At 44.8% G+C, this 26005-nt stretch overlaps 1 protein-coding gene across 1 annotated transcript in view; it reads left to right on the plus strand.

Moving 5' to 3' along the window:
- ANKMY1 (ankyrin repeat and MYND domain containing 1) overlaps positions 1 to 26005 on the plus strand; it is a 293230-nt gene that overhangs the window by 138516 nt on the left and 128709 nt on the right. Inside the window, exons 8-9 of the mRNA XM_030217039.1 lie at positions 14271 to 14426; positions 15735 to 15842. Coding sequence (XP_030072899.1) covers positions 14271 to 14426; positions 15735 to 15842 — 264 coding nt within the window. The remainder of the gene's footprint in view (positions 1 to 14270; positions 14427 to 15734; positions 15843 to 26005) is intronic.

Here is a 26005-nt window from a genome sequence, read left to right on the forward strand (position 1 = left end):
AGTATTGGATCATCACGATCCTACCTAAACCTACATTACCCAAACGGCAAAGGACTTAAATACAAAACAACTTACGCATCCGGCTTCTCCTACATAAGCACACAACTATGGAACGGACTCCCTAAAGCTGTGAAAACAATCCATGACCACCTGAACTTCAGGAAATCACTAAAAACCAACCTCTTCAAAAAGGCCTACCCCAATGATCCAACATAACCCCTTCACCCAGTAACACAGGATGACCAATGATCGTACCGGACAATATACAATCTTCATTACCTTCGACCCACTACAACTATCTCATTCAATCACTATATAACCATGTATTTGTTATCAACCGACCTGGCAAACGCCTTGACAGTACTATGTAAGCCACATTGGGCCTGCAAATAGGTGAGAAATGTGGGGTACAAATGTAAAAAATAAATAAAATAAATATGAGTCTCACTAAAACTTCTTACATATAAAGTTTTCACAGGGCTCATATTTAGGCATAGAAGAACATCATTTTCATTACCTTAACCTGCCATTTCATCATGCAACACCTCATTGCTGCAGACATTTCATCATATGACACTTCATCACATATTCATGTTAAATGCCTTAAAATTATATGCGTGGGAAACATGCAGCAAATGGGGGAGGGAGTATGCAGATAATCACATTTTTGTGCGCATGTCCAAAGGAAACTAGAAGTGTCAGTCTTGCTGTTCTGCACATAAATATGAGCCTTGGTATCAGCTAATGTTATGACCTATTACTATATATTGCACTGTATCACTTCAGTAACTTTTTAATTATTGTGATCCCTCGATGGAGGAAATTTTATAAGGAATATAAGCATGTAGTACAGCATTTTGTGTGCTCAAGTAGGTTTCTATAAAATTGCCTGAGCAATATGCACACAGAAATTAAGATGCCAACTTTATGTGACATATAGATGGGCATTCCTGAGGACAGAGAGTAGGCAAAATAGTGGTGAGATTGGCACTTATGTAAAATATGCACATATACATCAGTTGTTTTTTTTTTTACTACCACACTTATGCACATAGTTGCACCTGCTATAAACAGATGTAAATATGGGTGCTTAGTTTTCAGTGGTGCAGTTTTATAAAGCTACATAGGCAGATATATTGTCTTCATAAAATAAGTCCAACATGTGCACCTTTGTGCCTTTTTTTCTTAGGTACTCTGTTATAAAATTACCCTGTTACCAGGGGTGTAGCTACCATTGAGCAAGCCCAGCAAAATGCCCAGGGCTGCTCAATGGTAGGGGCCACCTGAAACTGCTGCCCACAGATCCATCCTTCCTACCCTCCTGTCTTCCTCTCCCCCTCCCTGCATCTGGCCTGACATCACTCCATCCTGCTTCTGTTTCTGTGGCTTCTCCCTAGTGCTGTGGTGGGTGGCCTGCAGAAGCAGCCCTATAAACTGGCTGTCTCCAGCTAGCGGGGCCTTTCCTCTGCTGCATCCCACCTCTGATGCAACTTCCTGTGGGCAGGATGTGGCAAAAGAAAGGCCCCGCTGGCTGGAGATAGACAATTTTCAGGGCTTGCTCTTCTGCTGTCAGTCACTCACTGCAGCACTGGGGAGAAGCCAGAGAGACAGAGGGAGGAATGGAGTGCAGGAGAGATGCCTGGTAAGCCTTTCCTCAGCTGAGAGGTGCCCAGCTCTACCACCGGCTGCCTTTCAGGTGCTGTGGAGGACTTGCAGCTCATCTGCATATCCTTACAGCTTTCTCCGGGGTGACACCCAGGTCCACTCAGATCCACTCAGGGCCTCCGCTCTAGGTGCCCAGCGCTCCCACCAGGTGCTGTGGAGGACTTGCAGCCCTTCTGCATTTCCTCACAGCAATATCTGGGGTGACTCCAGGTCCACCCCGATCTTCCCAGGGCCCTCGCTCCAAGTGCACAGAGTTTCCAGGTGCTTTTTGGCTAGGATCAGGCGACCCTCAGGGGGAGGAATGCTGGCTTCGGCCTAAGCCCTGGTAAGCCTTTCCTCAGCTGAGAGGTGCCCAGCTCTACCACCGGCTGCCTTTCAGGTGCTGTGAAGGACTTGCAGCTCATCTGCATATCCTTACAGCCTTTTCCGGGGTGACACCCAGGTCCACTCAGATCCACTCAGGGCCTCTGCTCTAGGTGCCACGCTCCTAACGGCGCGTGGGGCATTTTTCTCTTTACATCTATTCTTTCCGGTTGCTAAAGTACCTCAGTCGTTTATGGCCCCTATTCACATTCTCTTCCTAGCCCTGTCCCTTCCTAATCTTTTCCCTCACCCCCTACCTCTCCGCTACAGGAACTCACTGCCCATCCATCGACTTCATCACCTCACCTTCTCTCCTACCCTCTTCCTCCCTCTTGGCTTTTAATCTCCGTCTCTTTCTTCCCTCCATTTTGCCTTCCCCATTCCACCTAAATACCTCTCGCCTTCGATGCCTTCGTGGCCACACCTCTCCTACTCTCCTCCGCTCTCTTTTACTCCTTCTCTTACACTCAGCCGGTGAAATCAATCCCAATCCTGGCCCTCCTCACCAACTATTTTCCCAATTCTACAGATCTCACCGCGACCTCTCTAACCTCATCTCTATTCCTCTACTCCCCTCCTCTTCTCTGCCCTTCTCTTGCACTCTATGGAATGCCCACTCTATCTGTAACAAACTCCCCTATATCCAGGACCTCTTTATCTCACGTCACCTCCATCTGCTCGCCATAACAGAAACCTGGCTCTGCCCTGATGACTCTGCTTCAGTCGCAGCTCTCTACCATGGCGGTTATCTTTTTTCACATACTCCTCGCCCTGCTGGTCGCGGGGGCAGTGTTGGACTACTTCTCTCTCCCTCCTCCAGATTTCAACCCCTTCTTCCACCTCAATCTCACTGTTTTTCCTCCTTTGAAGTCCACTCTATCCGCCTTTTCTCTCCTCTGCCTCTTCGAATAGCGGTCATTTATCGTCCCCCTGATAAGTCCCTTTCATCCTTTCTCAGTGACTTTGATGCCTGGCTTGCCTTCTTCCATGATCCTTCCTCCCCCTCTCTCATCCTTGGTGACTTTAATATTCCTGCTAATGATCCTTCCAACTCTTATATTTCCAAGTTACTCGCTTTAACATCCTCCTTTAATCTCCAACTATGCTCCACCTCCCCCATTCATCAAAATGGTCACTGTCTTGATCTCATCTTCTCCTCAAACTGTTCACCCTCTAGTTTCCTTGCCTCTGATCTTCCCCTCTCTGATCACCATCTTATAACTTTCACACTTAAATCTCCTCCTTCCCAGTCCCGTCCTATCTTATCTAATTTATCTAGGAATTTTCACAATATTGACCCTTCATCTCTATCCTCCCATGTTTCAAACCTCCTCTCTGCTGTGGCACCATCCACGTCTGTCAACGAGGCTGTTTCTTCTTACAACAATACTCTATCCTCTGCCTTAGACACTCTTGCACCTTTGATGATCCGCCCTATAAGGCGTACAAAACCCCAACCTTGGCTGACTTCTAATATCTGCTACCTACGTTCCTGTACCCGCTCCGCCGAACGCCTCTGGCGGAAATCTCGGGCCCTTGCTGATTTCTTACTCTTTAAGTTCATGCTGACCTCCTTCCAATCTGCTCTTTTACGCGCCAAACAGGATTATTATATCCAACTGACCAACTCTCTTGGCTCTAACGCTCGACTTCTCTTTACCACATTGAACTCTCTCCTCAAGGTGCCCCCCCCCAACTCCCTCTTCATTATCTCCTCAGACCCTTGCTGAATTCTTTCACGACAAGGTTCAAAAGATAAACCTTGAATTCTCTACCTCGCCACCTCTCCCTCCACTAGTCCGCTCCCCTCTCTCTCCTTCCCCTCATTCCTTTTCCTCCTTTCCTGAAGTTACTATTGAGGAAACTACACTTCTCCTTTCTTCCTCAAAATGTACCACCTGCTCCTCTGATCCCATTCCCACCCACCTTCTTAATGCCATCTCTCCTGCTCTTATTCCTTTTATCTGTCACATTCTCAACCTCTCACTTTCCACTGCTTCTGTCCCTACTGCCTTTAAACATGCTGTGGTCACATCTCTCCTTAAGAAGCCTTCACTCGACCCTACTTGTCCCTCTAATTACCGACCCATCTCCCTCCTCCCTTTTCTCTCCAAATTACTTGAGCGTACTGTTCACCGCCGCTGCCTTGATATTTTCTCCTCACATGCTATTCTTGACCCACTACAATCTGGTTTTCGCCCTCTCCACTCAACCGAAACTGCGCTTACTAAAGTCTCCAATGACCTATTACTGGCTAAATCCAGAGGTCTCTATTCCATCCTCATTCTTCTTGATCTTTCCGCTGCTTTTGACACTGTCAATCACAGCATACTCCTCGATACCCTGTCCTCACTAGGATTCCAGGGCTCTGTCCTTTCCTGGTTCTCTTCCTACCTCTGCCTCCGCACCTTTAGTGTTCACTCTGGTGGATCCTCTTCTACTTCTATCCCTCTGCCTGTCGGCATACCTCAGGGTTCTGTTCTTGGTCCCCTCCTCTTTTCTATCTACACTTCTTCCCTTGGTTCATTAATCTCATTCCCATGGCTTTTCCTACCATCTCTATGCTGATGACTCCCAAATCTACCTTTCTACCTCTGATATCTCACCTTGCATCCAAACCAAAGTTTCAGCATGCTTGTCTGACATTGCTGTCTGGATGTCTCAATGCCACCTGAAATTAAACATGACCAAAACCGAGCTTCTGATTTTTCCCCCCAAACCCACCTCCCCACTCCCCCCGTTTTCTATTTCTGTTGATGGCTCTCTCATTCTCCCTGTCTCCTCAGCTCGAAACCTTGGGGTCATCTTTGACTCTTCTCTCTCCTTCTCTGCTCATATCCAGCAGATCGCCAAGACCTGTTGTTTCTTTCTTTACAACATCCGTAAAATCCGCCCCTTTCTTTCTGAGCACTCTACCAAAACCTTCATCCACACCCTTGTCACCTCTCGTTTAGCCTACTGCAATGTGCTTCTTGCTGGCCTCCCACTTAGTCACCTCTCCCCTCTCCAATCGGTTCAAAACTCTGCTGCCCGTCTTGTCTACCACCAGGGTCGCTTTACTCATACTACCCCTCTCCTCAAGTTGCTTCACTGGCTCCCTATCCGTTTTCGTATCCTGTTCAAACTTCTTCTACTAACCTATAAATGTATTCACTCTGCTGCTCCCCAGTATCTCTCCACACTCGTCCTTCCCTACACCCCTTCCCGTGCACTCCGTTCTCTGGATAAATCCTTCTTATCTGTTCCCTTTTCCACTACTGCCAACTCCAGACTTCGCGCCTTCTGTCTCGCTGCACCCTACGCCTGGAATAAACTTCCTGAGCCCCTACGTTTTGCCCCATCCTTGGCCACCTTTAAATCTAGACTGAAAGCCCACCTCTTTAACATTGCTTTTGACTCGTAACCACTTGTAACCACTCGCCTCCACCTACCCTCCTCTCCTCCTTCCTGTACACATTAATTGATTTGTTTGCTTTATTTTTTGTCTATTAGATTGTAAGCTTTTTGAGCAGGGACTGTCTTTCTTCTATGTTTGTGCAGCGCTGCGTACGCCTTGTAGCGCTATAGAAATGCTAAATAGTAGTAGTAGTAGTAATGCTCAGGGAGTGGGGGGGGGGGGGAGAGTGCATAAGGGAGAGAGAGGGTGTAATGCTGGATCTTGGGTTGGAGGACAGATGGAAGAGTAAGAGAGAGACGTGAACCAAAGGGCTAGAGAAGAGATGAAGCAGATGCTGGACTGGGAGAAGGAGGAGAACAAATGGAAGAGAGAGAATGCATAGGGGAATGGAGAGGAATTAATGCTGGACCTTGGGGGTGGGGAACAGATGGAAGAGTAAGAGAGAAACCTGGACCAAAGGGGACAGAGAAGAGAGGAGCAGGTGCTGGACTTGGGGGGGGAAAGGGAAAAGAGAAAGAGAGAATCTGGAGTAGGGGAGAGAGGGGTAGAGATGGTGGGCCAATGGAGGGAGGTAGAGATAGATGCCACATCACAGAGGGTAGGGGGTACAGGAGGAAGGGAAGAGAGAGGAGAGAAGCAGGGACACAGAAGAGATGCTGGCCATGGAAGAAACATAGGGACAGGCAGACAGAGGGGAGTACTAGACAGAAGGGGAAGGGTAGGGATACAGAGGAGAGATGCTGAACATGGGGGGAGGATAGGGACAGGGACCCAGAGGAAAGATGTTCAGGATGGATAGGAACATACAGAAAAGGTGAATAGTGGACTTAGAGAGAGACCCTGGAGAGAGTTAAGAGAAAAAAAATAGAAAAAAGCAGAATCGAGACACTAGGACCAAAGCGTTGCTCAGACAAGAAAGGTAGAAAAAAGTATTTTCTTCTTAATTTATTAACTGTAATATGTCAGCTTTGGGAAATGTGCATACTCCCCCACCCCCAATACCCACCACTTAGGGAACGATGGTGTTATAGGGGGTCCATCTCAATGTTTCTGCCTGGGGCCTATTCAGTCCTAGCTATGCCACTGCCTGTTACAATATGGGAATATTACAAAGTTCAATTGCAAATAGCTTTGACATGAACTTTTATCAATATAGTACAGCACAATACCATGTGCAATACCATGTACAGCACAATACCATGTATAGGTGGTTGTAGAGCCAGAAAAAAATGCAAAAATTCTTAATATATGAGTTATAATACGGATAACTGTAGTTATATATATATATATATATATATATACATTATTTTCAGTTGACATTTCATTTCAGTTGACAAAATGAAATAAAATTACAAAATCAGATTCAGTCATATTTTACTTTTGCTGGACTTTTGCACGACTGTAGAGTGCAGCATTCTGCAGCCATGCAGAATTTCACATTTTTGCGCAGAATCTGCACTCCAAGAGTAGTTAAGCAACTATTTGAGTGGGAACCTGCCTTTATTTATGGCAGCCAGCATTGCCTTCCTAATGTATCTGAGGGGCCCTTTTACAAAGTGGTGGTAAGCCAAACACGGGCTTATCGTATGCTATCCAAGAAACTACCTCTGGCCCAACGTGGCTGCCGGCAGTAGTTCTGGCTCAAGAGTGTACCATTTCCAGCTCGATGGGAAATGTTTTTTTATAGCATGGCACTAACCCAGTGATAATTGGGCATTGCTCAGTTACTGCTGGGTTACCATGGGAGCCCTTACTTCCACCTCAATGGGTGGCGGTAAGTTCTCCCCACTGCTTGGCCATGTGGTAAGAATTAGCTTACCGCATGGCCATATTTTGGGGACCATTTTACCCACTGTGGTAAAATGGGCCCTGGCACGTGGGAAAAATGGCACCTACCGCGGGGCCCTTTTTCCCACAGCTGAATAAAAGGACCCCTTAGTTTGCAACTAGCTGATATTCAGCTGGTGGCAGTCAGCGTTTTTGTTAAACGCTGTTGTCGACGGCTAGATTAGCCCATGTCTGGGCATCAACATTGAATATAAGAGGCTTATTTGGATAGTACTATGAGCTGCCATGAGGGGTTGCTGCAGCCAGTTTCTTAGGGGCAGGATTGAGTGGCCTGTGTATTGTGTCAGCAACTTGATTGTAGAAATCTCATGACCTTACAGTACTACTACTACTACTACTTAACATTTCTAGAGCGCTACTAGTGTTACGCAGCGCTGTACAGTTTAACAAAGAAGGACAGTCCCTGCTCAAAGGAGCTTACAAGTTCATTCATTAAGTGCTGTGCAAAGGTCTGGAATAAGCAGCAATTAATGCTGTTTTGAAGCTTCAGTAAGCAATTTTTCACATAACTGTAGATGTTATGGTGGAACACTATACATTATGTGTTTCAGAGGTCGCTTTTCTTTCAAAGTCAACAAATTATGGGTCCTGTTTAAAAAGGCGCATTAGCATTTATTAGCGTATGCTTAAAATTAGTGCACGCTGTATAGGCACTCATAGGAATATTGTGGATGTCTGCACAGCACAAATTTTTAGCGCGCAGTGACGAATGCTACTGCAGATTTGTAAACAGTGCCCTTGGTATGTTAGATATTCATTTATATTGTCTGCTGCTTATCAAATAATAAAGTTAATCAGAATTGGATCCTACAGCAAAAGTGGATCAAGCTTCAGAAATCACATAATTCCGACTGCAAGCTTACCTCATCTCAGATACTCAGAAAGTAGCTTGACTTCTGTTGAGTGGCAGTTTCTTCATCTACAATGGGTAGAAGTCTAGAATGTGAATTGAGGGGGATGCAAAGCAAGAAGAAGCTGTTTACAGAGGAAGTACAGAGTCAAGTGAGATGTGGGAAAAGATACTTTTCAGTGACAAAAGCACTTTCTGTTTCTTGAAGACTAAGCTTACACATACTGTATGTAAGATGATTTCCATGTCAAGAATGTAAACCAGAGTGTTTGAATGTGTGCCAAACACCCATTGAAATGACCACATTAACATGTATTTTAATGCAGTCCAATGCAGTCTGTAGTAGGGATTCTGTGTGAGTTAACACCCATGCTGAAACCCTTTCTGCATTGCTATTCCATGGTAAATCTGTGTTAAACCCATGGTAAAGGCAACATAGCCACCAAAGTGGAAAGAACAACAGAGTCTCACGAATAATCTCAGGAGCAGGAGAAGGGTGGGAACTGAATCAGGCTCTTCAAAGGACAGACCGAGGACATCCAATATTGAAAACAAGCTTATTGAGAGAAGACTCTACATGGTACTATGTTTCAGCACAGGGAGTGCCTTCTTCAGGAGTCTTAAAAAACTTGTCTGAACTTGTGGACAAAGTATTCAGGTATACGGTTCTGGTTGGAAGGGAGTTGTGGTCTTTAAAAAGACCTTTGTGGAACGTAATGTAGAAAATGACTACTAGACCAGACAAGTTATCGCCATTACTATTTGACCTTTCCCTGGAGCCATTGATATGAAGAGGCGCAGGGAGGTGAGGCTGCAGAACCAGACTATTAAAATGTTAGCCTACGCAGATGATTTATTACTGGTTCTCACTGCACCAAAAACCTTGCTGCCTCCCATGTTGTCAATATTGGAGCAGTTTGGCACTCTTTTGGTGTTCACTCTTAATTTTGATAAGTCTAAATTGCTGACGTTAGACCCAAACATAAAACAGGGATGGCAGGGGGATTTTCCTTTTCAATGGGAGTACTCTGCACTGAGATATCTAGGGGTGCTATTACCTGCTGATCTTGCCACTTTATACAGAATCAACGTCATTCCCCTATGAGAAGAAACTAGGCAAAAAACTTGCTGTGTCTGGCAGGTTTATCCTCTCTCCTTGTGGGAGCGGATTGCTTTGTTTAACATGATACTTGCACCTAAATGGCTTTACTTATTTCAGCAGCTCCCTTTACATTTATGGGTTAGGGAGGAATGAAAGTTAGGGAAGTTCCTGCAATCTTATCTATGGAAAGGTAAAAAACCGAGATTACCATTGTCTTTGATGTTTATTCCCTAAACTCATGGTGGGATGGGATTCCTGAACATACGATACCTGACAGTGGCCTGTGGCATGCGCCATATTAACGATTGGTTCAGGGGCACTGAAGAGTTTTCTATAACTTCCATTGAAACAACTGTAATCCCTGAGATTAATTTTAGACAAATTTTACACACCTTGAATAAGTTGCCTCCCAATGTTTTTCAAAATTACCCTATGCTTAAAACCCTAAGGGAAGTATGGCAGTGGATGTGTAGGAGATACTATTTCTCATCTAAGGTAACCCCATATTTGTCTATCTGTAACAACTCAGCCTTTCCCCCAGGACAGGGGAATAGCGTGTTTGGTCAATGGGCTTTGAGGGGTCTTAAATACTTAGCTCAAATTGTGACAGAGGAAGGGGGCATCAGGCATCAGGGGGCATGAGTATCTCCAACGCACTTACAGAATACCCCCAGGGCATTACTTTGCATACCTGCAGATAAGACATTATCCTGCATATAATCGAAATAGAAAAACGCCTATATTGTGACCCAAATCGGGAGATAGACGTTTATCTCACAAAAACGAATAAAGCGGTATAATCGAAAGCCGAATTTGGACATTTTCAACTGCACTTCGTCGCGGATGCGGACAAAGTTGATGGGGGCGTGTCGAAGGCATGGTGAAGCCGGAACTGGGGCGTGGTTATCGGCCGATCAGAGATGGGCGCCTTTCGCCGATAATGGAAAAAAAATATGCGTTTGTAGCGAGAATTTAGGGCACTTTTCCTGGACCCTGTTTTTCCATGAATAAGGCCCCAATAAGTGCCCTAAATGACCAAATGACCACTGGAGGGAATCGGGGATGACCTCCCCTGACTCCCCCAGTGGTCACAAACCCCCTCCCACCACAAAATATGCCGTTTCACAACTTTTTATTTTCACCCTCAAATGTCATACCCACCTCCCTGGCAGCAGTATGCAGGTCACTGGAGCAGTTATTAGGGGGTGCAGTGGACTTCAGGCAGGTGGACCCAGGCCCACCCCCCCCCCCCCCACCTGTTACACTTGTGCTGGTAAATGGGAACCCTCCAAACCGCCCCCCCAAACCCACTGTACCCACATGTAGGTGCCCCCCTTCACCCCTTAGGGCTATAGTAATGGTGTAGACTTGTGGGCAGTGGGTTTTGAGGGGGATTTGGGGGGCTCAACACACAAGGGAAGGGTGCTATGCACCTGGGAGCTCTTTTACCTTTTTTTTGGTTTTTGTAGAAGTGCCCCCTAGGGTGCCCGGTTGGTGTCCTGGCATGTGAGGGGGACCAGTGCACTACGAATCCTGGCCCCTCCCACGAATAAATGTCTTGGAGTTATTCGTTTTTGAGCTGGGTGCTTTCATTTTCCGTTATCGCTGAAAAACAAAAACGCCCACCTCACAAATTGTCGAATAAAACATGGATGTCTATTTTTTGCGAAAATACAGTTCGGTCTGCCCCTTCACGGACCCGTTCTCGGAGATAAACGCCCATGGAGATAGACGTTTCCATTCGATTATGCCCCTTCACGTATCCTCTCTGGTTTGGACTGATCTAACGGAGGATGTGACAGACACGTTGTCAGAGGCTTATACCTTGGGATTGCAACAATCCATGCCTCTAAAATATCAGCAGCAGCATTTGAAAGACACAATGCCCGAATTAGATTATCAACTCTCGGCGTCCTACTGGTCCAAGACCTGTAGTGCACTGTAACAGCAGAGCATTGCAAAAACTACATAAAACAACTTCATTCGCAAAGATTATCTGTTCCACAAAGGGAAATACTTTACAAATTTCTATTAAGACTCCATTTTTCACCACAATGTGCATTCAAAGCAGCCCTGATTCAGAGTATGAACTGTGGTAAATGTGGGGCTACTTCAGCCATGTTGGGACATATGTTTTGGTCTTGCCTAGTAATAAGTAACTTTTGGAGATGTATGCTGCAGGCTTAGACTCGTATTGGAGCTGCACACTTGCTTATGATCCACTGATCCTCTTTATTAGTTATACGAATTCCCCTCCAGTAGGATTCAACAGTTTTACTCAGTTAGCCATCTTTGGTATCAAAGTAATTCTGTTAACCTGGTTGACGGATGTAGGACCATCGTTATCAAGGTGGAGATCGCTCTTATTGTTCCAGATGTGATTGTACAGACAAGGGATTACAACTTTGGACAAAGGACCGGGGCTCTGGTTCCACGAGACCTGGGAACCCTTTTGGCTCACTCTTCCTTCGAAAGCCAGGAGTTATTTGTTGAACATTTAACCTTGAATTTCAATTTATGAGGTGGGGGTGGGGGGGTAGAGGGATAGTGGGGGAAGGGGAAGAATTAGAGGGGTGGATAATAAAAATGTTGTCATTGTGGCTTTTGATCATTGCTTTGTGTGATGGAGGAATTATTTGTGTATCTTGGTTCTCTGTGGTTTGAAGCTTTGGTAGGTAAAAGGGTCCCATAGATAACTACCTACGGTGCCAAATTTGGAAGGCATCAACCCCGGATTCTATATAGTGCGCCTAGAGATCTACACTGAAATCCAAACAGATTCTGTAACAATACATGTAACTTAACAAGCTAATGAGCTTAACAGGCAATAATTGGAATTTATGCGCACAACTCACTAAGCGTATTCTGTAACAAAGTGCACCAAACTTCTAATGTGTGCAGGTAAAAAGGGTTGTGGTTATAGGCAGTGAAATGGGAATTTCATGGGTGTTCCAAAATTGATGCATGTAGTTATAGAATATGGCCCAGTGCGTGCAAATATACATGCCGGGATTTACACCACATTTTCATTGATGTAAACGGATGTGCATAGTTTTAGGCATTGAGGTATCAACTACAGTGGGGGAAATAAGTATTTGATCCCTTGCTGATTTTGTAAGTTTGCCCACTGACAAAGACATGAGCAGCCCATAATTGAAGGGTAGGTTATTGGTAACAGTGAGAGATAGCACATCACAAATTAAATCCGGAAAATCACATTGTGGAAAGTATATGAATTTATTTGCATTCTGCAGAGGGAAATAAGTATTTGATCCCCCACCAACCAGTAAGAGATCTGGCCCCTACAGACCAGGTAGATGCTCCAAATCAACTCGTTACCTGCATGACAGACAGCTGTCGGCAATGGTCACCTGTATGAAAGACACCTGTCCACAGACTCAGTGAATCAGTCAGACTCTAACCTCTACAAAATGGCCAAGAGCAAGGAGCTGTCTAAGGATGTCAGGGACAAGATCATACACCTGCACAAGGCTGGAATGGGCTACAAAACCATCAGTAAGACGCTGGGCGAGAAGGAGACAACTGTTGGTGCCATAGTAAGAAAATGGAAGAAGTACAAAATGACTGTCAATCGACAAAGATCTGGGGCTCCACGCAAAATCTCACCTCGTGGGGTATCCTCGATCATGAGGAAGGTTAGAAATCAGCCTACACCTACAAGGGGGGAACTTGTCAATGATCTCAAGGCAGCTGGGACCACTGTCACCACGAAAACCATTGGTAACACATTACGACATAACGGATTGCAATCCTGCAGTGCCCGCAAGGTCCCCCTGCTCCGGAAGGCACATGTGACGGCCCGTCTGAAGTTTGCCAGTGAACACCTGGATGATGCCGAGAGTGATTGGGAGAAGGTGCTGTGGTCAGATGAGACAAAAATTGAGCTCTTTGGCATGAACTCAACTCGCCGTGTTTGGAGGAAGAGAAATGCTGCCTATGACCCAAAGAACACCGTCCCCACTGTCAAGCATGGAGGTGGAAATGTTATGTTTTGGGGGTGTTTCTCTGCTAAGGGCACAGGACTACTTCACCGCATCAATGGGAGAATGGATGGGGCCATGTACCGTACAATTCTGAGTGACAACCTCCTTCCCTCCGCCAGGGCCTTAAAAATGGGTCGTGGCTGGGTCTTCCAGCACGACAATGACCCAAAACATACAGCCAAGGCAACAAAGGAGTGGCTCAGGAAGAAGCACATTAGGGTCATGGAGTGGCCTAGCCAGTCACCAGACCTTAATCCCATTGAAAACTTATCGAGGGAGCTGAAGCTGCGAGTTGCCAAGCGACAGCCCAGAACTCTTAATGATTTAGAGATGATCTGCAAAGAGGAGTGGACCAAAATTCCTCCTGACATGTGTGCAAACCTCATCATCAACTACAGAAGACGTCTGACCGCTGTGCTTGCCAACAAGGGTTTTGCCACCAAGTATTAGGTCTTGTTTGCCAGAGGGATTAAATACTTATTTCCCTCTGCAGAATGCAAATAAATTCATATACTTTCCACAATGTGATTTTCCGGATTTAATTTGTGATGTGCTATCTCTCACTGTTACCAATAACCTACCCTTCAATTATGGGCTGCTCATGTCTTTGTCAGTGGGCAAACTTACAAAATCAGCAAGGGATCAAATACTTATTTCCCCCACTGTAAGTGTGTTCTATATACCGTGTCTAAATCTAGGCACCACTTATAGAATATGGTTAGCTTGCACTGATTTCCGTTCTGATTTTTTAGGCGCCATATGTTGAATCTCCCCCTAAATACCCAAACCAAACAGAAGCCTGATTCTGTTTTTTTTTGTTTTAAGATCGTCCTGTATGATCTTTGAGGGAAAAAATCTCCCCACTTTTCTCTGTTTATGCTTATGGCACCAACATTTTAAATTCATCCCTTGTATTAACTGTATAATGGTGTTTAGCAATGAAGTGGTTAAGGAAGTTATATACTTATTTTATTGGAAATAATCATGAGCATTTAGCTTAGAGGTCTATAGTAATAGAGATTTGATCTTTTATATACTCAGGAAGACATTCCAAATGTGGTACCTGGATTTTCCTTGAAAGGTTGCAACGCATCAGGGGAAGTCCTCTACAATTACTTTGAGAAATCAGAAATTTCTCCAGAGGAGGGTGGAAGAACTCCTTTGCATATTGCATGTCAGAGAACAGATAATTACCAGGTGAGGTAAAAATGTAAAGCTTTATACAGCAGTGGTGTTGGAGGCAAACACTCCTGGACAAAGCACCTGTGGTATTTTTGTCTAGTCTTTAAATACATGCTTTTGTAAATCATGCAGCTTATATTTTATGTATTATTTTCTTTTTCTTTTTGCTCATATAAATTTTCTTTGGAATACTTTTCCTTGCTGAAGTTGTAGTAAGTTAGAGTCTTGGGCAAAAGATGCCCTATTTCAAATGATACAAATAGATTGAACCTTTTTACACAAGATAGGAAAACAAAATGAAATAAAATTACAAAATCAGATTCAGACATATTTTACTTTTGCTGGATTTCTGCACATTTTTGCAGAATCTGCGCTCCAAGAGTTGGCTGGCTGGCTGGCTGGCTTCCCCAGCCAAGTGGTAAGGGTTTGCTGGCTCCCTCACTCCCCCAAGCCTTAGTCCCCCCCTCTGCTGCTGCCCCCCCCCCCCCAGTCTTGGTCCCACCACCAGAATTAGGTATCTGTAACACTGCAGCCCCCTGCCCCCCCCCCCCCCCCCCCCGGTGACACCCACAAAACCACACATTCTTCAAGGGCGAGGTTCGTGAATGGTCTGGAGAGAAAGTAAATTATCAGGTAGAATCTAATTTCTCCTTCATTATCATCTACTCCAGACCATTCCCAACGAGTGGGAAGTACCAAAGCCGTACTCACCGTGGATGGGAAAGTTCGCGGAGCAACACAATGGCACCAAAAGAAACATCCTGCCTTGGTCCCACCACCCCCCTGAGCCTTGGTGGGCCCTCCCTAGGCCTACATGAGTATGCCCTAGTGGTCTAGAGGCCTCATCTGAGGCAGAAAAGAACTTCACTCTTTCCTACCTGCTACCACTGCTCTGGGCTGCTGGGTAAATTTTAGTAATTTGATTGTAGCACTTATGTTTATTTTAGCTTTTATGAGTTTTTATATCGATTGTTTAGATTTGTTTTAGTAAATAGATGTATTACATTCATTAGGGAATATTGTTTGTATTATTTTATTTTGGATATTGTACTTCCTGGTGATTGTCCAGTTTCTTGATTCTGTAATCCACGTAGAACCGCGAGGTTGACTGCGGAATATAAATTGTATTGTTATGGTTAGGTTCAACCAGAATTCCTAAAGATAACTGGTTAAAATTAGCTGGTTATCTTACCTGCTTATTGGGTCTTCAAATTATGACAAGTTAATACGTAAATAAGACAGCTCCATACAAACTTGCAAAGACTTACAACATCCATAAATTATAAAACTATTATGTAATCACTGTGTTTTTTGTTTACTCAGCATGCAAGAGATATCGTTCGGCTTCTTTTAATGCATAAAGCAAATCCTAATTTGCTTTGGCTTGGTCATTCACCACTCTCATTAGCAATTGCCAGTGGAAACGATCTGGTAAGCAATGGCAATGCCTCTTTAATTTTTTACTATTCTAAACTGAGATTTTTATGAATAAACAGGCAATTGTTAACTAATGATCAATAAGGTTCAGAAATTATACATAGGCCCCATTTACAAAGGCGTGCTAGCGTTTTTAGCACGTGGTAAAAATTAACATGTGCTAACCGTGTAGTCGCCTATAGGAATATTATGGGCATCTATATGGTTAGCATGCCTTTGTAAACAGAGCCCATAGAGATTTATTCTATAGACAAGCATGTACAATGGTATTAGTCATTAATTTAATTAATTTTTTAAAAGGGGGCCTTTTTAACAACTGTGGTAAAAAGTAGCCTTAGCATGTCCTAACACGGATCATTCCCGCATGCTAAGACCATTTTTACAGCTGGGGTAAAATGGCTGATTTTTCTATTTTCCCCATTAATTGTTGTTGTTGTTACATTTGTACCCCGCGCTTTCCCACTCAGGGCAGGCTCAATGCGGCTTACATGTGGCAATGGAGGGTTAAGTGACTTGCCCAGAGTCACAAGGAGCTGCCTGTGCCTGAAGTGGGAATCGAACTCAGATCCTCAGTTCCCCAGGACCAAAGTCCCCCACCCTAACCACTAGGCCACTCCTCCACTCAAGCTGTCAAGCCCCCAAATGTCAGCAATCATTGTCTAGGGTTGGTCCCGGGTCCAGTTCACAGAGGCAGTGGGTTCTCAAAGAATACACAGTCCACAAGGGTTTGGATATATATATAAAGAAAGTATATTGTATGTTTGCATATGTGTATAGGCTCACAAAGGGTGCAAGACTGTCTCTGTGAGTGTGTTTAGAGAAAGAGAAAGAACAGTTAAGCCAGCAGAGCCATGTGCTCTGGTGGCTAAAGATGGAGGTGTGCAGAGAAAGAAAAAGAAGAAACAAAGGCAGCCCAGCAGAGTCCTGTGCACTCTGCTGCAGGGAGAAAGAAAGAGAGAAAGAAATGCCAGCAGAGCTCTATGCTCTGCTGCCCAGAGAAAGACAGAGAGAGACGTAGTGCCCTGGACAGAGAGCAGTCCCCCCCCCCCCCCCCCCCCCCCCCCGAGCACCATGTGCTCTCCTTTATACCTCCAGAACAGAAAGAGATCAAAAACTTATCTTCCTTCCCAGCAGGGTTGCCAGCTGGGAAAAATTTTCCCAGCCCCAAACGAGCTATAAACCCGCCCAAAACCCGCCCGTAGCCGAACCCCGCCTCCCAAGTCATTAACCCCGCCTCCCACGTCACTAGCCCCGCCCCCTACATCATCCATGACGTCAACCCCGCCCCTGAAAGGCTTCTATTGGTCCAATTTGGACCAATAGAAGCCCCGGAAAAGCTTCTATTGGACCAAATTGGACCAATAGAAGCCCTGGAAAAGCTTCTATTGGACCGAATTGGACCAATAGAAGCCCCGGAAAAAACTGCCGAACTCGCACAGCGGTGACGGGAAAACCGCCCAAAAAACCGCATCCCACGGCTGGCAAAACTTTCCTGCCGCCGCTGGCGAAAACCCACCCAATTGGGCGGTAAAACCGCCCACCTGGCAACTTTGCTTCCCAGCCAAACTCCAGTTTGCTTTCTGAAGTTAGGAAGGTGACCAATTTCACAGGTTCTCCTGTTTGAAGTCCCTATTGATGGAGCCTCTATGTCTGGCTTCCTTTGTTCTTAGCTAGCCCTGCTCCCAGATATGACAAAAGGTATGTTAATCAGGAGCAATTGAGAAACAAAAGGGCTATTAGGCCTCTGAGCACCATTTGGTCTATTTTGCCATCCTCTGATTCCTGAGGGAGGGGGTGGTTCTCAGAGGTCAGAAGCTGGTTTAATATTACTCTAAGTATGTGAAGCTGGTTTCATATTAATATAAGTATGTCCAGCAATAATTTTGACTTCCAGCAATCCTGACATTGGCCATGCGCTAATTTTCCCATTAGCGCTTGAGTCCCTACCGCCTCCCATTATGTAGGTGGTAAGGACTCACTTGCTAAGTGCACGCTAATCATTTAGAGTGTAGCAGCATAGCACAGAATATACCCACTCTCTGCCCCAGACCTTCCCCAGCATTAAAAAACATCGCTCACTCAGGCAGCCTGTGGTAAGGCATTTTTTGCCACATCCCTTCATCCCTGGAGTCTAGCATCCCTCTTTCCCTTCCCTGCGCCCCCCCCCCCCCCCCAACACACACACACATGTCCAGCATCTCTGCATCTTCCTGTCTCATGGTCGCAACTCATATAGGCTGGCTTTGGGGGCCTTTCCTCTGCTACATCCTATCTCCTCAGATGCAACATCCTGTTTACACATGTGTGGGATGCGGCAGAGGAAATACCCTGGAGCTGGCCTGTATGAGTCACTGCCTGCACCAATAAAGTAAGTTCAAAGGACTGTAGGAAGGAGGAAAACACAGAGATGCTGGACCTGTAGGAGAAGGGAAGGGAGAGCATTGCCCATCCATAGGTGGCTGGGGTGGACACGAAGTGAAAGTGGGTGGGCCCATGCCCAACTGTGGCCATGCCCGTTACCTACATATGTAAATGCTGCCACTTGCAGGTATAAGTACCAAATGTTGTAAAACTGTAGGTCCAAGAGGAGCTAATTTTGGCATCAGACACTATTGATTTTTAGTGTTTTTCTTTTTCTTTTTAAGGTGGTTTTTAACACGGAGATGTGAGCATCATCTTGAGATGACCAGGCACTCTGCATTCTTTTGCATAGCGCCTTTTCACTGGAATGCCCAGTCCTTATATCTTAGATCTGAAATTTCATATAAGAAATTCAGGTTTTACAAATCCCACCTATTTTCCCAGGCTTTTCCAGGGGCCCCAGCCGTCTAATCAGCCAGCGTGCGGCACCCTACTCCTCCTCCTTTCCTGTCCACCATTCCTCAACTGTTTCCTCTCCATCCCAACCCTGATAATCTTCCTACTATGATAGGATTTCCTTTATTTAATGCTTTCCACTTTTATTCTTTAATTGTTGTATACTGCTTTCTGCTTTGATTTGCTATGAAAAGTGGTATATTAAGTACCAAATGAACAATAAGCATAATTCTCCCTTCAAGCAACTGAGGTCCAAACAATTAATTAGCTGAGAGCTATGCATGACTCTGAACAGGTGAAATGCTGCAGGGGAAATATTTCTGAAGTATTATTGAATTGCCTTTGCAAAAAGATAAATTTTGAAAGGCCTTCTCAAACCATGATCGGAACATGCTCCCTTCAAATCTGTGCATGCTGCCTCTGTACACATAGTAATGCCTCTTCTAAAATCAGCTTTGTAATGTAATGTATTGTAGTTCAAGGTAGGCCATGTAACTGTATTTTTGATCTGGTTTTTATTATTATTATGGAAACCTATTACAATATTTATTTATTTATTTATTTATTTTAAACCATATTCTGCAAATTGTACAATATACGTTGATCTTTTCTTTCTATTCTCCCACTATATATGTATATATTAGGGCTGTATTTTGCTTAAAAAATTTTAATTGTGATTAATCACATAATTAAAGCTATTTTTATTTCCCACTGCAGCTCCTTGTGACTCTGGGTACAAAATAAACACCTGTATATAAAATGTAAATAGCTTTGATTGTAACCACAGAAAGGCAGTATATTAAATCCCATCCCCCTTCCCTTCCCTAAAGGACTGATAATCTTTCTTCTGCTCCTTCCCACCCCCAGATTCAGCATATCACCCTTTCTCAATCTTCCTTCCCTCTCCTCTTCCCCCAGGTCCATTATCACTCTTTCTTTTCTGTGGTCCATTCCTTTGTTTCTTTCTCTCTCTTCTCCTCCTTTCCTCCCTCCCATTGTTCAGCACCTCTTCCTCCTTCCTCTCTACCCCCATGAGCAACGACAAAAACTTGGTGGTGAGCAGCACTAAGCTCTTCTTATTGCTTCTGGAGCTCAAAGCCTAGGTCATAGCTTCCATCAGTGACCCCTCCAGTTCTGCTTGTGGGTCTGCAGCTCACACTTCTCCCCCAACCTAGGATTCAACATCTGTCCCCTTCCACTCAATACCCCACTGGTCTACCTTAAACATGGTCTTCTTCTGGTCCTAGAAGTGGCAGCATTGCATGTATGCTGCATGTGTCCTATTCCAAAGCTTTCCCTATGGCCTGTCCCGCCTCCTCTGATATCGCTTCCTGTTTTTGCCTGGGTGGGCAGGTCAGAGGAAAAGCTTCAGACCAGGCAGCATATGTACAACTTTGCTGTTGACGAGGATCAACAGAAGACCACCTTTAAAGTAGACTGATGGTGGGGGGGGTGATGTTGAATAGCAGATGGGGGGGGGGGGGGAGATGTTGGATTGCACTGAGGACAGGGGGCGGGAATGAAAGAGAGTAGAAGAGATGTTTGGAGGAGGCAGGAGACCCTATAAGATTAGTTTTTAAAATTTGTATAGATGATTTAGGTGCACATTTTACAAATGCACACTAGTGTTTTTAGTGTACGCTAATGATTAGCACATTCGCTAAACGCTAGAGTTACCCAAAGGAATGATGTGATGTGAACAGAAGGAACCCACAGAGACTTTTTTCCATAAGAGAATTTGTGAGAATGTTAAAATATTTATTACACTAGCCACATATTTATTTATTTATTTTTAGTACACTTATACCCCGACATTTTCCCACAAAAGCGGGCACAATGCGGCTTACAAAAATTACAAAAGGTACATATCAATAAGGGTAATAACTGTTTGATCTGAGGAAAGGGGGAGTAGGAGGAGTAGGCTCTTGAACAACACTAGTAGGCGACATAGGTTAGGAACAATCTCTTTATTTAAATATACACTCGACTCGAGTGTATATTTAAATAAAGAGATTGTTCCTAACCTACGTCGCCTACTAGTGTTGTTCAAGAGCCTACTCCTCCTACTCCCCCTTTCCTCAGATTATACTTTTCGTGGAGGAAGGAATCTATGGCAGTGTAGTTAAATGGTATACTATTTCTCAGCAATTGGATTTTAACCTTGAAGTAGCTGGCCAGATCATCAGCAGAAAGGGGAGCAGATTGTGAGGAAGCTACCTTACTGGTATCCAGGAAGGTATTCAAAAATAGATAAAGTTTTCTTAAGTCTCTACCTGCTGACTTTATTTTGGATGAAAAGTGGGAACGTTTGGCTTGCTTGATTGCATACTTATATTTACGATGACTTGCTTTCCATGCAGTTAGCGCACCTTCAGTTCTTTGTTTACGCCAGGCTCTTTCTAGTTGTCTAGTTCTTAGTTTTAGTATTTTCAGCTCTGGAGAGAACCAAGGGGTAGAGGTCCGGTTAAATATAGTTTTAATTTGCAGTGGTGCAATATCGTCTAGAACTCGCCTACATCTATCATCCCAGATTGAGAGAAACTGGGAGGAATCTGGTTGCGATATCCAGTCTTCGCTATATAATGAGCGCCAAAATAACAGAGGGTCGACTACACCTCTTGTATGGAAAGTTAGTGGATCTCGTGCATGGGGGATTCCCAATTTCAACCAATGAAGAGTGAAATGCAATTTGTGATGATCCGACCATGGAGTGGCAATCCACCTGATGTCTGAAATTAGAAAATTCGAATTGGTCAGGAGCCTATAACAGATGAAGTCCAATGAATGACCTTTCGTATGTGTGGGCTCTAAGCTCGGGCAAGCAAGGTCCCATAGTCAAAGGAAATCCAAGAATTGGTGTGCATGCAGAGAGTGTGGGTCATTGAAATGGAGATTTAAATCGCCCAGAACTAAAATATTAGAGTGAGACACAGGAATTGGAAATAAAGTCCATGAGGTCAGTTTGACAATTACACCAATTAGAAGGTGCTCTGTAGAATAGGACACAAAGTAAATAATCATGAAGGGTAGGGTGATAGATTTTGATCTCTGCAATTTCCAGGGGTGAAAAAATCAGTGCAGGATTCAACAGTGAGAACGGTAAATTAACGGTAATTTACCGGTAAATTACTCTCCTTATTTATGTAAGGAGAGTAAATAAAAGCAAGAGAAAAAGGAAACCGATATGGTTCTCAAAGCAAGTGGCTGAGAAAATAAGGATTAAAGAGTTAGCGTTCCAGAAATATAGAAAATCTCAAGAGGAGGAACACGGGGAGGAATACCGGATGAAACTGAGAGAAGCCAAGAGAGAGGTACGTCTGGCGAAGGCGCAAGCGGAAGAACAAATGGCTAGAAATGTAAGGAGGGGAGACAAAAACTTCTTCAGGTATATTAGTGAAAGGAGAAAGACTATAAAGGGAATTGTGAGACTAAAAGATACAACAAAACGCTATGTAGAAAATGATGAAGAAAAACCCAATTTGCTAAATAGATACTTTTGTTCTGTTTTCACTGAAGAAAACCCTGGGGAAGGACCGAGAGGGACTGGCAAAAGTACACCTGAAAATGAGGTGGATAGAGCGCCGTTCACGGAAGAGAGTGTGTATCATCAACTTGGAAAGCTAAAGGTGGACAAAGCCATGGGGCCGGACGGGATCCACCCCAGAATACTGAGGGAGCTCAGAGAGGTTCTGGCGGGTCCTCTTAAAGACTTGTTTAATAAATCCTTGGAGACGGGACAGGTTCCAAGGGATTGGAGAACGGCGGAGGTGGTCCCTCTTCACAAAAGTGGGGATAGGGAAGAAGCTGGAAACTACAGGCAGGTAAGCCTCACTTCGGTTATTGGAAAAGTAATGGAAGCCATGCTGAAGGAAAGGATAGTGAATTTCCTGGAAGCCAATAAGTTGCAAGATCCGAGACAACATGGTTTCACCAAAGGGAAATCGTGCCAAACGAATCTCATTGAATTCTTTGACTGGGTGACGGGAGAATTAAATCAAGGACGTGCTATGGACGTCATCTACTTAGATTTCAGCAAGGCTTTCGACACGGTTCCCCACAGGAGGCTCTTAAATAAACTGGACGGCCTGAAGATAGGACCCAAAGTGGTGAACTGGATTAGGAACTGGTTGATGGACAGACGCCAGAGGGTGGTGGTGAATGGAGTTCGCTCGGAGGAAGGAAAGGTGAGTAGTGGAGTGCCTCAGGGATCGGTGCTGGGGCCGATTCTGTTCAATATATTTGTGAGTGACATTGCCGAAGGGTTAGAAGGTAAAGTTTGCCTTTTTGCGGATGACACCAAGATTTCCAACAGAGTGGACACCCCGGAGGGTGTGGAAAACATGAAAAAAGATCTGAAGAAGCTAGAAGAATGGTCTAACGTTTGGCAATTAAAATTCAATGCGAAGAAATGCAAAGTGATGCACTTAGGGAGTAGAAATCCAAGGGAGACGTATGTGTTAGGCGGGGAGAGTCTGATAGGCACGGACGGGGAGAGGGATCTTGGGGTGATAGTATCTGAGGACCTGAAGGCGACGAAACAGTGCGACAAGGCGGTGGCAGTAGCTAGAAGATTGCTAGGCTGTATAGAGAGAGGAGTGACCAGCAGAAGAAAGGAGGTTTTAATGCCCCTGTATAAGACTTTGGTGAGGCCCCACCTGGAGTATTGTGTTCAGTTTTGGAGGCCGTATCTTGCGAAGGATGTTAAAAAAATGGAAGCGGTGCAAAGAAAAGCTACGAGGATGGTATGGGATTTACATTCCAAGACGTATGAAGAGAGGCTTGCTGACTTGAACATGTACACCCTGGAGGAAAGGAGGAACAGGGGTGATATGATACAGACATTCAAATATTTGAAAGGTATTAATCCGCAAACGAATCTTTTCCGGAGAGGGGAAGGCGGTAGAACGAGAGGACATGAAATGAGATTGAAGGGGGGCAGACTCAGGAAAGATGTCAGGAAGTATTTCTTCACGGAGAGGGTGGTGGACGCTTGGAATGCCCTCCCACGGGAGGTGGTGGAGATGAAAACGGTTACGGAGTTCAAACATGCGTGGATATGCATAGAGGAATCCTGTGCAGAAGGAATGGATCCTCAGAAGCTTAGCTGAAATTGGGTGGCAGAGCAGTTGGGGGGAAGAGGGGGTGGTGGTTGGGAGGCGAGGATAGGGGAGGGCAGACTTATACGGTCTGTACCAGAGCCGGTGATGGGAGGCGGGACTGGTGGTTGGGAGGCGGGAAATACTGCTGGGCAGACTTATATGGTCTGTGCCCTGAAAAGGACAGGTACAAATTCAAGGTAAGGTATACACATATGAGTTTGTCTTGGGCAGACTGGATGGACCATGCAGGTCTTTTTCTGCCGTCATCTACTATGTTACTATGTAACGCTATACCACCACCTCTTTTGTCCTTCCTATCCCAATGCAGTATTTTGTATCCCGACGGACAAAGGTCCAATAATACAGGGTCCTGAGGCACATGGACCCAAGTTTCAGTGATGAAGAAGATCTAGACCCTCCGTTAAAATCCAGTCCGAGATAATTTCAGACTTGTTCACAACTGATCTTGCGATCTTGCATTGATGTAGCCCACCCGAAAATGACAATGTTGCTCATCCCCTTCTGTCAGAAGAGAGACTCTTCTAAGGCAACGTGCTCTGGAAGGGAGCGGTTTTTTCAAAGAGGTTGGTGGTAAAGGATCCTGCTGATTGACATGATGGAACAATTGATTCCCAGATATTCTTCTGTTGATGTTGACTAGCGGGATTAAGGAGAGGCCAGGGGCAATTGCAGTCAGCGTTGAGTAGATTAATAGGGTTGAATAGAAAAGCAGGAGAAGAGCTTTGAAGAACATATTGAAAGAAATAATGAAGTAAGACCGGCGAGGTGGAGGCAGGAAAAGCAGGTAGATGCCCAGGGAGACCAAAGTCGCTGCTTGGATTTCCAGAGACTTACTGGTGAATGAACCGCTTCCCACACAGGCAGCGCACCACTCTTTCCAACCGCTCCCTAGCCACCATTAGTGTAGACCAGTTAACCCCCCCAAAAAATATATATATAGAAAGATGCTGCTTCAAACATTCAAAAAATGCCAGGATTCCAAACAGGTGCTGGAGGATGCAGCGCTGAGAAAATCATAGCTGAAACCAAATGCGGGGAGCATAAAGCCAAGATTGTTCACTCAGCGTGGACTGTGACTTATTCTGGAAGATGACCTTCCCCTTCCTAGTTTTGGTTTGTTTGAAATTGTATTCCACACTAGGCAACGCTCCTCCCACTTGCAGCTCTCTAAGGGAAACACAGGCTGATTGCGATCATAACCATTCAGAAGTTTTGGTGGAATTGGCAGCACTGACTGCACAGGAGGAGTTGATAGTCAGGTGAAAATACCAGTTGGGAGGCAGGCTGGTTCGGGGCCAATCCACAACTCAGAAGGATCACGCAAGGCTGGTGGTCACAGCCAATGGATACACCACAATTCTCCTGTAAGCCAGTCCTCTCGACTCCGAAGGCAGGCATACGCGGGGCGACGAATAGCAGTCTGGGATCAGCAAAGCGAGCCAGAGGGAAACTCCAAAGAGAAACTCCGCACACCCAACCCGGACGGGGTGGACCGTGGCTAGATGACGGTTGGGCACGGAGACACTGGTAAAGCGCAAGTCTGTCGAAAACTGCAGGGAAATCAGGCCTGCAGGTTTCCCACGACCCCACAACCAAGACAGTTCAGTGGAAACCGGTCTGAGCATGGATGAATGCCGGATAAACCCGTAAGTGACCCCAGAGCTAACAGTGAACCATCCTACTCAGTGGCAGCCATTTTCGAATATATATACTATATGAGTATAGTATTTTGGTTTTGATTGTCCAATATTTGGGAATAAAAATATTTTTGCTTCAAACCAAAGCAAGACATGAACTTCCACTAAATTATCTATCACAGATGCCTTACGTGAAAGTTAAAAAGACAGGCTTAATACACTCAAAGTGTACTTACTGGAGAAAAGGAGGGAAATGGAATTCATAGAGTAAGAGTGAGATGGCAAGTTCTCAAGCATCGGTGACATAACCTGACAGAGCCTAGGCCTGTGGGGCTCATTTCAAAGCTCTCAGATATTCAAAAAACCTTTCCACAGTTGTTTTTTTAGCCATGTGAATGGACTGGTGTATGGGCCTATCTCAATTTTACTTTTTCTATAGGGCCCAGAGGATATTTTTCTATAGTATTTCTATGCTGAAGTAAAATTAAAAGTTCATATTTAGGTTGCCACTTATAGGACATTTACCCTTCCCTCATAAAACCTCCTAGTTACAGTTTTCCATTTTGGTTTATGTTTTCTCATC

This window comes from Microcaecilia unicolor, chromosome 10, assembly GCF_901765095.1.
Source record: "Microcaecilia unicolor chromosome 10, aMicUni1.1, whole genome shotgun sequence".
Classification (NCBI taxonomy): Eukaryota; Metazoa; Chordata; class Amphibia; order Gymnophiona; family Siphonopidae; genus Microcaecilia; species Microcaecilia unicolor.